Raw genomic sequence first — 13529 nt, forward strand, 5'->3', positions numbered from 1 at the left:
TTAAAGTATTTTGGGTAGAGGAATGATACGGTCAAAATTCTGCTTTCTGAAAATAAAACTGGGTTTCAATTCTTCTAAGTACCCATGTCATACCTTTGACCCATAATGTATATAATATACACATTAGGTCAAAGATTATGCATATTTATGTACTCTGTATAATATATTCGTTATAGAGCAAAGATAAAACAAGTGTATTTAGAAAGCAGGAGAGAAATAACTGAAACAAACTAGAATTGTGACAGTACAGACAAAAGGAATACAATGGATGACAATGGCATTCTGCATTTTGTTGTCCAGAAGTCTACAACATAATGTACCGCATATATAAATATGTAATGTTTGTGCACCTTCTCCCTTGATTAAAAGAAAAATGTTGCTTAGCATTTTAATGTTACAAGCATTTAAGAAGGACCTTCTAAAATGCTAACATGTTAAAAAAATTACATCTAAGTAAAATTAGGTATCTACTAAACATGAACACTGAAAAGAACAAGGTTATATTTAACTAAAATTTTTAACTTCAGTAAAAAAAAAAGCAACATTAGACATTTCCTGAGTTGTCCAATTTTTGTCTTATCAAAGTTATACTGCAGCAATGAAGTGCTACTAGATTAATGCCCTTCAATGTGAAATAAACTTACGCTCTCCGGTCATGGTCTATTCTGTTTATCTTTCCACCAATGAATACTCTGATCTTACAGTCTTTCCATTTTTTCTTGGTAGTCAGAAGGTAAGGTATCAGTAAGGTCAAACCTGAATTATAAAAATATAATAAATCATTTGGTAAATGCTAGTTTCTTAATCAAGAACATTAATTCAATTTACTCTTGAGAAAAATGTTTACTACAACTCCATAAACAAAATTCTTCTTTCTGTCCTTCCTTGATAATTCAGTCAAAAGGCCATTAGCAGACCTGAGCAAGAAGGGACTCCTAATGGAGTCTGAGATCATTCAAGGAAGACAGCCAAATGGGATAGTGGCCTAGTAAAGTCAGGAGACTAGTCACATACAACAAGATTGAGAAAATTAAGTGTTATTTATAGACCTTAGTGGGAGCTGTGTTTAACACTTGAGTGAGAAATACAAAAAGGGAGAAGCTGGACTGAAATTGGTTTTGATCGTCATTTATGTCTCCACACACACATTTCATGGAGTGCCTGGCTCCATACATTGAGAAGCCCCGGGAGCAGTGACACTCTAGTAGCCACAAGCATATGTAATGCCCTGATCTTTGTTTCTAAACACTACTGTTCAGTAAAAGGAATCAGCATTCCTTGGATCAAGGGTTACTCTTGTGGCTATGAAGTGCAAAACCGTAAAACCAAGCCTGGAACATCTTCTTGGTCAGAAAATAACTCAAAAAATGACTGGGACATGATAAATGGAAACAAATCAGCGTAAGGAGCATGCTGCTGGTAAAATATGGGACAACTGGAACATCAAACCAAATAAAAGTAACAAATTATATCCTGGCATATTTTGGATATTAGACCCTGCCCAAATCTCATGATGAATTGTAATTAATCCCCAATCCTGAAGGTGGAGCTTAGTGGGAGGTGTTTGGATCTTGGATCATGGTGGTGGGTCCTTCAAGTTTTGGTGCTTTGTGATAGTTCTCATGAGACTGGATCATTTAAAAGTATGTGGCATATCTGTCTCCTCTCTATGTCTCTCTCATTCCTGCTTTCATCATGTGATGTGCCTGGTTTTGCTTTGCCTTCTGCCATAAGTAAAAGCTCCCTGAGGCCTATCCAGAAGCTAAGTGATGTCAGCACCATGCTTGTGCATCCTGCAGAATCATCTGCTGATTAAACCTCTTTTTTTTAATAAACTATGCAGTTTCAGGTATTTATTCAAAGAAATAAGAGTAGTCTAATACATAACCCATTGAATATCAATAAAATAGAAATCAATGAGTCCACACTGATAGATATAAAGAGAAAGCTCTTCCTTTCAATAAAATGTCAACTAATAAATGAGGAAGAAGTGTTGGAATTGTAAAATCATCATTTGACAACCACAACAATAAATTCAGGGAAACATCAATGGATGGTAAAGATAGTGATGAAGGCTGCAAGAAGAATGGTGTATTTACATGGTCTCAGAGTAACTCCCCTGTGCCATCCCCAATACCTATAATTATAAAGGTGGGTGGAAGATAACTTTACAGTGAATAAACCTGGCAAAAACCATAGTACACAATAATTAAACTTAATTTCACCAGTGATGGGACAAATCAATATCCTGTGCCATCTGAGGAGATGTAGACAGAAGAGCACAGCATTACCTCTGTGATATTTCTGCCAAAGATAGATAACCTAAAACTAATGATAATAAAACATTAGGCCAAGCACGTGGCTCACACCTGTAATCCCAGCCCTTTGGGAGTTCAAGACCTGCCTGACCAACATGGAGCAACCCCGTTTCTACTAAAAATACAAAACTAGCTAGGCTTGGTGGCACATGCCTGTAATGTCAGCTACTCGGGAGGCTGAGGCAGGAGAATCACTCAAACCTGGAAGGCGGAGGTTGCGGTGAACTGAGATTGTACTATTGCACTCCAGCCTGGGCAGTAAGAATGAAACTCCGTCTTATAATAAATAAATAAATACATAAATAAAACATTAAATAGCACTTCATATTGGGTGACAGTCAACAAAAAGGTTGACAACACTTAAAAAAAATGCTGGGCCGGGCACAGTGGCTCAAGCCTGTAATCCCAGCACTTTGGGAGGCCGAGGCGGGTGGATCACGAGGTCAACAGATCGAGACCATCCTGGTCAACATGGTGAAACCCCGTCTCTACTAAAAATACAAAAAATTAGCTGGGCATGGTGGCTCGTGCCTGTAATCCCAGCTACTCAGGAGGCTGAGGCAGGAGAATTGCCTGAACCCAGGAGGCGGAGGTTGTGGTAGTCGAGATCGTGCCCTTGCACTCCAGCCTGGGTAACAAGAGCAAAACTCCGTCTCAAAAAAAAAATGCTGAGGTCATGAAACTCTGCGTTAAGGATACTGAAGGGACCAGACAACTAAATGCTGTGTCTGATTCTGAAATTAATCCTTTTACTTTTGGGAATGCTGGCAAAATTTGAATGGGCTCTATGGGTAAAGAATGCATACCATTTCCTACTATTCTCACAATATCAGTATATTTAAAATCATTTTTAAAAATTAACAACCTTACCTCCATCATCAAAAAGCCACCAGACGTCAATAGTATTCTTTCCTTGTTTTTTCTGAAACTGGGTACTAGCTTCAAGAAGCTTTTGGTCAGCTACATTTAAAGGCACAATAGGGCCTTTGGATTCTAAAGGATTAAGCAAAAAATAAAATGTAAGGAAAGTAAATGTTAAAAGCCCTTTGCTGAATTCCTGTTGTTTCCTAATTTTTGTATTCAGATGTTTATAATACAGGCAATTGCATATGTCATCTACCATAAGCTTTCAGTATAATAATACTATACTTTATAAACGGCCACAGAGAAGTAACTCTTTACAATAGCTAAACCAATCAAAATTATCTGCCTAATTACTAATATATTCAAGTATTCTGAATGAATGTAAGAGAATCATAAACATCAATCAAAAAAATTATACTGGACTCTAGATTTTGTGTTTTTTTGAAAAGCTGTTTTAGTCTAACTGGACACATCAAGTTTACACCTGTTCTGTGAAACTATTTCTTTGGTATATCTCAATAATTTAAAGCTCAAAACTTTTTAAAAGACAAATTTGTTATTTGTAACATAAATGAAAGATGGGAGTTGAAGACATACTAACATATTCTTACAATTATCAGTGAAACCTTAGTCTAAGGAAAGACTCACTCATGTTTACCTATGTTTTGTCCCTAATATGTGACATCCAATTCTAAAGCCATATAACCACATCTTTCTCTGAACCACAGAAAGATGGTGGGAACTCCTTGGAAGGGCACCCATTTGCTGCAGGCCTGAGAACAATACACCAAGGAGTTCCCATTTATATTCCCAGGAGTTAAAACAAAACAAAAAACAGCACTGATTCCGTGAGCAAGCAAATGACTATCATGAAACTCCTACACCAAAATTTTAAAAGCAGAAATCCATACAAGGACATCTGATCACTTTTGTAGAATGTCACTTTTCATGCTGCTGTGATATATGCAAACATGACAAATGATTTTGCACGATGAAATAAAATGGCTACCAAACCACACTGCTCCATAACTCTCACCTCTATCTCCTTCTCATAAAATTCATGTATGTTGACATGACTGTGTATCTCCCAAACGCAGCATGACTGTGAGAAATATTGTAATTTTTGAAATGAAAAATACATTAGTATCAAAATTGAGGACTTGGCTGGGTACAACTGACGGTAAAGGATGCAAGTGACACTGCAAATAAAACCTACTTCAGTGTCCCTACTTATCATCTAAACCATGCAGTTTAAATTAAAAAAAAAAAAAAAAAAAGAATACTGGCTGTCTGGGTCTGAATGTTTCAGAAATGCTATGATGATTTAAAGGAATTTGTCTGTGATATAATACCATTTCCTGGGAAGATTTAACTCTTTAGTTAGACTAATGATAATTTTTCTAATCTGCATTTATAGAACTGTAACATCACCTCACAATGGAAACAAAAAGGTTAAAAAGAAAGGAATAAGGTTGAAGTTAAAAAGTTTACAGTATGAAAGAGGGATTAAAATAAAATGATGAAAAATGCCTGCCTTTTTTCAACAGTGGTTGAGTTGGAGTCTTGCCATCCTCTTCCTCATCTAGATTATGTTTAAAAAACACAAAAATAAGTTAATTGCCTTTATATTAATAAAATAATGAAAATGTAACTAGAGCACATTTATAAACAAAATATAGTATGAAATAATAGTCCACTGAAGAATAATCAAGACTGAAGATTAATATTTTCTGCAGAACGTTGAAGCTTTTAAAAAGCAAACATATTTGGGACCCCTCCCCTATAGGATGACTAACACTCCTAAATTTAATTCCTATAAAATTTTTCTTTAAATTTCAGCATATTTAAAAAATTTTTATACTCTCATACTTGAAATAAGTTGAAAAGACATTGAACTGTGGCTTATAGAGTGTAAATATGACATTAAAAACTGATACTGCAGATAATACAAAAATTTTAAACATGCCACTGCATCACTGTGCAAATGACTGAAGAGCAATTTTAGAAACATTTAATGGATATTTGTTACTTGTAAAAAATTAATCACCACTTGAAATATTAAGAAACTTGATCAGAGACAGCAGTATTTTGCTTTAGATAAAATACCAGGTTATACAGGAGTGATTTTTCTCAAATACATAAATTTATATATGTATGTATGTATATATGTGTGCATATATTAATCCATCTATATTTAAAGATACCTACAAATATTTTTCAGGCATTAACCATTTTCCCAATCTTATTTTGTTCCCTTAATATAAGTTTGTATTATAGTATTTGTTTATGACATATAAAACTCTGGACTTGGGACAAGAAAGAGTACACTGCAGTGGGCTCTGGAGTTAAGACTGCAAGATTGCAATCTTACCTCTACTCGTTTTACTAGCTGTGTGAGCTTTAGTTACTGAACTTGCTTTTCTCTTTTGTAGAAAGAATATTAGTCCCTACCTCTTAAACTTGTTATACTAATGCAAGTATTAATGCACTGAGCTCTGTGCCTGACAGAAAGTATTTAGAAGGTGTTCTTTTTGACTCCTTGCATGTTGTATAATTCAATAATCAAACAGACACAACTAAATACTGTGGACTTATAACTACATCCTAATGTCTCTAATTCTGAAAATGTTTTAAAATGTATAAACTTTTCTGTAGTATCTATGCTGCTAACTTTGAGAATAACTAACTACATAGAAAATAAACACAAAATAAAGCAAATGCTAATTTCTTGAACTCCCAACCTCAGTGCTGGGATTATAGGCGTGAGCCACCGTGCCCAGCCTAGCAAATGCTAATTTCTTAAACTTGTAATGGAAAAAGAATCAATTATATTTAATTTTATACATTCAATATTGTTTGTATAAAAAGATACTTAATAAAATTTGTCTTTGATAAAATTATAAATATAACTACTGATATTCTGCATTCGCTTAAAAGAGCTCAGAAAATGTCAAGGGAATCTTGACATTTAAAAATTATAAAGGAAGTTAAAGGCATTTAGATTTTTATAATAAAAAGGTAAGTAGAAATGTACTGACCCAGTTTCCTGTTCTATAAAAATAATAATAAGATCATAACATATATTATTAGCTAATGTATGGGTAACAACCACTATAATGTGGGTGCATGGAGTATATGCTTGATGTGTATTACTTCTTACCCTCCCATCAAAACCTCACCTATTAATTCCTAACAGATTCTGTAGAAAAAGAATGTTTGAAACAAAAAAAAAGGAAATGAAAGAATGTATACTGCAAACTAAAATAAATGCTAGAACATAAGAACAGTTATCAGAATCAGTTTATAGAATTTTGAGGGAAAACAAAATAAATTATAATCAAGCCAACCAAGAACTGAAAAGGAAAATGGGTGTCAACTAAACTTTAACTACTAATACCCTAAGCCAATAAGGTAAATAAGGAGGAAAGAAAATTAAAAGCAACATTACTGCTTCTAAGTAATATAGAAGACATAAACTACACAGACATGATTGATTGGTCCAAGGTTACAATTTCAGAAAAATAATGGGAAATATTTTGCAGGAATCAAAACTATGTTATGGTTTGATGATTTACAGCATAGATTTTTTTTCTTGTTGCATGTCAGCTGAAAATAGGACAGATGGAGATACTATACTGAATAGAGGTAGGAGAGTGAGGGTGGGAGAGTAAGATTTGGAAGTCATCCCTCTTTCCTTCTCAAACATGACACATATATTTGTAGATGAAATTATGTGAAAATCTCATGAGTCTGTTACTTTATAATTACCATGTTGTTTCCAAATTCAGATTTAAGCTATGCTTCGAATTAAAATGTTTTCTTTAAAGCAAGTATAAATAAAAACACAGAGGCCATATTAGTAAATAATTGGCATGGTTTCTGTTTGATGATCTACTCTAGTACCTTAAAACAGCTAGTCATTCTGCAGCCATTTTTGAAACCATAAATTTTACCAACTAGAAATGACCAGTTTGAGAACAGGTTATTTTTTATAAGACATATATTATAATTAAAAATGTCTCACAAATTAAAACATTACTAAGACTTATTATTTGAATGAAAATTACCTTTTTGTTTAACAGGTTTTTCACTGAGTGGTTTGGAAGTATCTAAATCAGATTTTTTACTATATTCCACACTTACTACCACATCCTTGGTGCCAGGAGATTTCTCTTGTGATGACAATAATTCTTCTGTAGACATAAAAGTATTTAAAATAGTATCTAAGTCACATTTTAACTGTTAAATAAGGCATTATGGTTTTATAAACTATTATGAAAACATATGTTTATTATAAATGACTTACTTAAAAAACTATGATAACTTGTTTGAAATGACTATTCACTTAAATACATAAACCACAACTCAGTTACAGGTTGAGTATCCCTGATTTGAAAACCTGAAACTTTTTAGATGCTTCACATGATTCTCAAAGGAAATGCTAATTGTAGCATTTCAGATTCTGGATTTCTGGATTAGAGATGCTCAACTGGTAAGTATTGTGTAATGCAAATATTCCAAAATCAACCTTCCCCTTCTGGACTCTGAAACACTTCGGGTTCCAAGCATTTTCGATAAAGACATACAACCTGTATTTGAATTAAGAGCTGAAGAATTAGTAATGAGTACAATTCATAGAACAGTAGAATCTGGCGACAGTAATATATAGTATGTGAATCTATTCTGCTCTGAATGTCAGTTACATACATAAAAAATGTAAAATGTAACAAATGTTCATAGATACGTAAGATGACAGACAACACCAAAAAATTCTATCCACTACTATAAAACCAAGACCAGGAAATAGTCTTCCTAAATTAATGGTGAAAGTACCATTTCTTCATTTTAAAGTAGTTTCTTCATTTTCTCTTTTTGTCAGAGTTAGTAAATATTTGGCTTCCATCATACAAAAATGTATCACAAAGACAAATATAATATGAAACTGATAATCTGTCCAATTTATTTCTCTTCATTTGCACAAATCCTCATCACTTATTTGTGCAAATGAAGAGAAGAAAAAAAAACTACATGCCAGTACTTTGCTAAGAGCTCACAGGCTTTAATCTCCTTTTTAATCTTAACAACGAACCTGTAAGGTAAACACATTTTAACAGATAAGGAAACTGAGGCTTGGAGTCACCAAATTTGCCCAGGCTACAAAACACCTAACAGAAAAGACTGAGATTTTTAAAAGCAGATTTGCCTGACTCTAATGCCTATGCACTTAATTCCTATGCCAAGTCAAATTCCTGTTTTAAAACTTAACGATGAATAATAAGGCATTCAAAAACATATAATAATGCTTATAAATATATGAAAATTTTAAAAGTTTCAATCACATTCAAACTTCAATAAATGATAGAAATATATAATTTATTTGCCGAACTGTGATACATGAAAGGGAACACTACTATTTGTGTGAACAGGTACTCTAAACCTCAATTCTGATTCAACAAGAAATAACTGAAATAGCATTTTGCCAAACCTATTCCAGATTGCTGAAAATGCATATTTTGGTTACACGGATAAAGACCTCAAAGTGTTTCTTCTGAAACTGCAAACTGCTCTTTAAAGGGCTGAAAGAGGGAAGTTTAAACAGTTTAAATACAGAAGCAGTTACCTCTTATGTATTTTTAGGCTTAGTTTCTTCTGATGATTTGGTTAATTAACTGGTAAGGGTAATATGTTAGATATGTAGACTTTCTTAAGCTTATGATATTTCTTAAACTACCAGAAAACCTTCAGAGGATATAAAAAGTTTCATGGGTGATCCACTTGCCTCAGCCTCTCAACGTGTAGGATTATAGGCATGAACCACCGCTCCCTGCCAGTTTTCATAAAGTTGACAAACGTAGTAATTATACCTTACTTAGAAAGATCACTTTCAAAGATGCTTTAAAAGTTACACACTATCTTATTTTATAATTATTTACATACCATTCTTGATATGTAAAAGTTATACAGTAATGACGGGAGAGAAGTATACAGTGGGAGGTAGAAAGGGGGAGCACATAGGGAGACCTCTGTAGTGACAGAATAGCACTGTACCTTTTTTTTTTTGCTTGCAACAAAATCTTTATTCAGTAAATTTAATTCAGCCAGTTCAGCTAATATTAACGTGTGAAAGGGTGTTTCCTCTAGAAAAGAGCTTCCAGAACAAAGAATGTGTACTGCAGATAAGGTAAAATCTTTAATTTTCTAGAGTGCTTAGAGGCAAATCTTCCAGTCTTTACACTAAGACGACTCTATCTCATTCAAAGAGGGTCCTGGTGAGCCACTGGGAAACAGGCCACCATTGAAAAAACATTTTTTTTTATTGTACTTTAAGTTCTGGGTTACATGTGCAGAACACACAGGTTTGTTAAACAGGTATACATGTGGCATGGTGGATGGCTGCACCCAATAACCCATCATCTACATTAGGTACTCCTAATGCTATCCCTCCCCTAACCCCCACCCGGACAGGCCCTGGTGTGTGGTATTCCCCTCCCTCTGTCCATGTGTTTTCATTGTTCGACTCCCACTTATAAGTGAGAACATGTGGTGTTTTGGTTTTGTTCTTGAGTTAGTTTGCTGAGATTTCCAGCTTCATCCATGTCCCTCCAAAGGACATGAACTCATCCTTTTTTATGGTTGCATGGTATTCCATGGTATATATGTGCCACATTTTCTTTATCTAGTCTATCATTGATGGGCATTTGGGTTGGTTCCAAGTCTTTGCTGTTGTGAACAGTGCCACAATAAACATACATGTGCATGTGTCTTTACAGCAAAATGACTTATAAATTTTGGGTATATACCCAGTAATGGGATTGCTGGGTTAAATGGTATTTCGGATTCTAGATCCTTGAAGCATCTCTACACTGTCTTCCACAATGGTCAAAATAATTTACACTTCCACCAACAGTATGAAAGCTTTCCTATTTCTACACATCCTCTCCAACATTTGTTTCTGACTTTTAGTGATCACCATTCTAACTGGCACAAAATGGTATCTCAATGTGGTTTTGATTTGCATTTCTCTAATGACCAGTGATAATGAGCTTTTTTTCATGTTTGTTGGCTACATAAATGCCTCCTTTTGAGAACTGTCTGTTCATAACCATTTTTGATGGGGTTATTAATTTTCCGATAAATTTGTCTAAGTTATTTGTAGATTCTGGATATTAGCCTTTTGTCAGATGTGTAGACTGCAAAAATTTTCTCCTATTCTTTAGGTTGTCTCTTCACTCTGATGATATTTTCCTTTGCTGTGAAGGAGTTCTTTAGTTAAATTAGATCTCATTTGTCAATTATGGCTTTTGTTGCCATTGCTTTTGGTGTATTAGTCATGAAGTCTTTGCCCATGCCTATGTCCTGAATGGTACTGCCTAGGTTTTCTTCTCAGGTTTTTATGGTGTTGTTTTAGGTCTTATGTTTAAATCTTTAATCCATCTTGAGTTGATTTTTGTATAAGGTGTAAGGAAGGGATCCTGTTTCAGTTTTCTGCATATGTCTAGCTAGTTTTTCCAGCACCATTTATTAGATAGGAAATCCTTTCTCCATTGCCTGTTTTTGTCAGGGCTGTCAAATATATGGTTGTAGGTGTGTGGTGTTATTTCTGAGGCCTCTGTTCTGTTCCATTGGTCTACATATCTGTTTTGGTACCAGTACTATGCTGTTTTGATTACTGTAGCCTTGTAGTACAGTTTGAAGTCGGGTAGTGTGATGCAACGGTGGCTACACAAATGAACACATAATAAGTGCCACAGAACTACACGACCACACACAAGTGTTTGTAAAACTGCTGAAATCTGAAAAAGGTCTGTGGGTTGTTCCAGTGTCAATTTCCTGGCTTGGACATAGTACCTTAGAATAAGGAAAGATGTTACCATTGGAAACTGGATGAAGGGTACAGTGGACCTCTCTACTATTTTTTGCAACTTCTTGTGAAACTATAAATATTTTTAAATTAAAAAATGTTTTTAAAAAAACATTTATCAGGTCTGCTGAAGATAGAGAACATTAAGACAACATGTAAGCTTCTATCATCAAGATGACTCTATATAAAGCATATTTTTATAAATATGAAAATGTCTAATGATTTAGTGGTCATTTAAAAGTTTTGCCGAATACTATTTTACTTACGTCTTTAAAAAATTTGGCTTAAGCTTATGCTTTGGATTAAATTTTAGTCTCTCCATTGATAATCACTAACCATCATCCAGGCTGGTACAAAGAGAAAACACAAACTTTAGTGGAGCCAAATGTGATCTTAAAATGCCATACAGTAAGTCCATGACACATAGTAATTATTAACAGTAATGAAGAGTTTGTGAGAAAGTAATTTTCTAATAGAGTGGTTTGCATTTTTTAAATTAAAAACTTATTTCAAACAAATTACCTTGCCCTTGAAGATGAGATATATCCAGACCTTCTTTTAGGCGAATAACCACTACTCCATATTGTATGTCAAAGGCATCACTATTAAAAAAACACAATATTTGTGTTATCCTCTATAAAGATAATAGATGATCTCTAAAATTACTTTCAGCTTTAAATGACTGAATTTTTAAAACATGCTTTGAAAATCACTTGAGATATGTATGTTAGTTTCAAATCCTACAATATTTTCTTCTTCTGTAATACCCTTGAAAACTACTTTTTAGATCTTTGCAGTATCAACATTATACCTGCAGCTGCCATTTAAAGCAGCAGCAATATTTTTATTCTACTAGGTTAAATTATAGAAAAACTACTTCTGGAATGCCACTACATGGATATTTGGACTTATACCATTAAAACCAAGAGAAATACATGAACACACACACACCCCCACCCACCCACCCCAGATGCTACTGCAAATGACAGCAGGTTGCAGGATATGAAGAAATTATTTCTGAAATGATTGAGGGAATTTTAACCTAATTTTTAATTTTTAAAAAACTGGTTTGAAAGTAGTTCAAATATTTTATATACATCTGCAAATATGTATTTACCTCTCCCTTTCATTTTTAAAAACATGAATGGGTGCATCCTATACATACAAAAAACACATTAAAATCTAAGACAGCTTTAAAACCAGACTTAAACCCTAGAATCTCAGTTATGAGCATACATCTTCATTTTAACCCAAGTTTTTTTCAAATCTACTAATTTTAAATTCCAAATGTCATGTTGTTCTCCCAAAGTGGTAGCAGGCTTAACTTTCATCTTTAATTATTATTATTCATTGTACAAGTAATAAGTATTCACTGTAGCCATAAAAACAGTAACATATTAAGATATAGCTATATGAAATGAAAAGGTTAAAATCTAATAAAATAAGTTATTACTCTTACTGACAAATGGAAGAATGTTAAGGATATGATATGTGGTTATAAAATATCTTTTGTTGTTTTTAAATCATGGAGAGACAATTTGGCCATATTCCTATGATGAGCTAACTAAAGCTAAAAGAGTCACTGGAGAAATTTAAATAGTATGTTAATCTTTCTCAGCTGTATCTTGAAAGATCTAATTAATACTAGAGAAGAAATAACTATAAGTATTTTTAAAATTGGTTAATACATTGACTAAATCAAAATCAATTTCTTTAAAGCCAGGGAATGTAAGTTTACTTTGGATTAAACAAATAAGTGTTTTTGTTATAAGCTATAAAAACTGATTTGCAGCTTCAGATCTAATATACTGTTAATTAACTGTATCTAATATACTGTTAATAAAAACACAATATATAAAGCTTACCTCAATTGCACAAGGTATTTAAAATCACAGCTAAAACATTAGTGGAAGTACCACAAAAATTAGCAGTGTCACTGCTTTGTAACTGCTATTATTTTTTAAAACCAGAAAGCAGTATTTTACCCATACTTTAATTGCTGTCTGATGTACAAGAGTAATGTTTAGGGTAATACTCTACTTTCAGAACACTCACTCACTTTAATCACTACTAGGTCAGAGTCAGAAAGACCCCTTCCAGTGTTCCATTATGAGCAACTACAACTAATAATGGGACAGGCATATGAAAGAATGTGTAAAAATGTTACTTTTTGTATTTTTTAGGATAATTAATTCATTCTCACTGCTCTTGGGTCTTTAGAGAGAAAAAGCATAGCTCATAGCTCATGGGTTTCATGGCTCATGGTCCACATTGTTTAATCTTTCTGTCCCTAATCCCTATATATACAGAATACAGAACTAGCCACAATGAGGTTCTGCTTACAAAAAAGTTAATAAACCCAAAGCTTAACTGTAGTGACAACAAATCAGCAGTTTTAATTTTACTAAAAGTATTTAACAATTAGTTGGGAGATCTTGTTTATCATATATGTTACTAATCCATATAAAGAGATCATTTAAAAAGCA

General features: G+C 33.5%; 1 protein-coding gene across 4 annotated transcripts in view; it reads right to left on the reverse strand.

Annotated features, from left to right (window-relative positions):
- The window catches only part of SLC12A2 (solute carrier family 12 member 2), a 105737-nt gene that overhangs the window by 8003 nt on the left and 84205 nt on the right, over window positions 1–13529 (reverse strand). For 2 of the 4 annotated variants that reach the window (XM_002744636.6, XM_035290957.3), the window contains 5 exons: window positions 11566–11645; window positions 7250–7375; window positions 4717–4764; window positions 3189–3311; window positions 645–756 (listed from right to left, as the gene is read on the reverse strand). In XM_002744636.6, coding sequence (XP_002744682.2) covers window positions 645–756; window positions 3189–3311; window positions 4717–4764; window positions 7250–7375; window positions 11566–11645 — 489 coding nt within the window. The remainder of the gene's footprint in view (window positions 1–644; window positions 757–3188; window positions 3312–4716; window positions 4765–7249; window positions 7376–11565; window positions 11646–13529) is intronic. The other 2 variants (XM_008991590.5, XM_035290958.3) reach the window with 1 other exon arrangement.

This window comes from Callithrix jacchus, chromosome 2, assembly GCF_049354715.1.
Source record: "Callithrix jacchus isolate 240 chromosome 2, calJac240_pri, whole genome shotgun sequence".
Taxonomy (NCBI): Eukaryota; Metazoa; Chordata; class Mammalia; order Primates; family Cebidae; genus Callithrix; species Callithrix jacchus.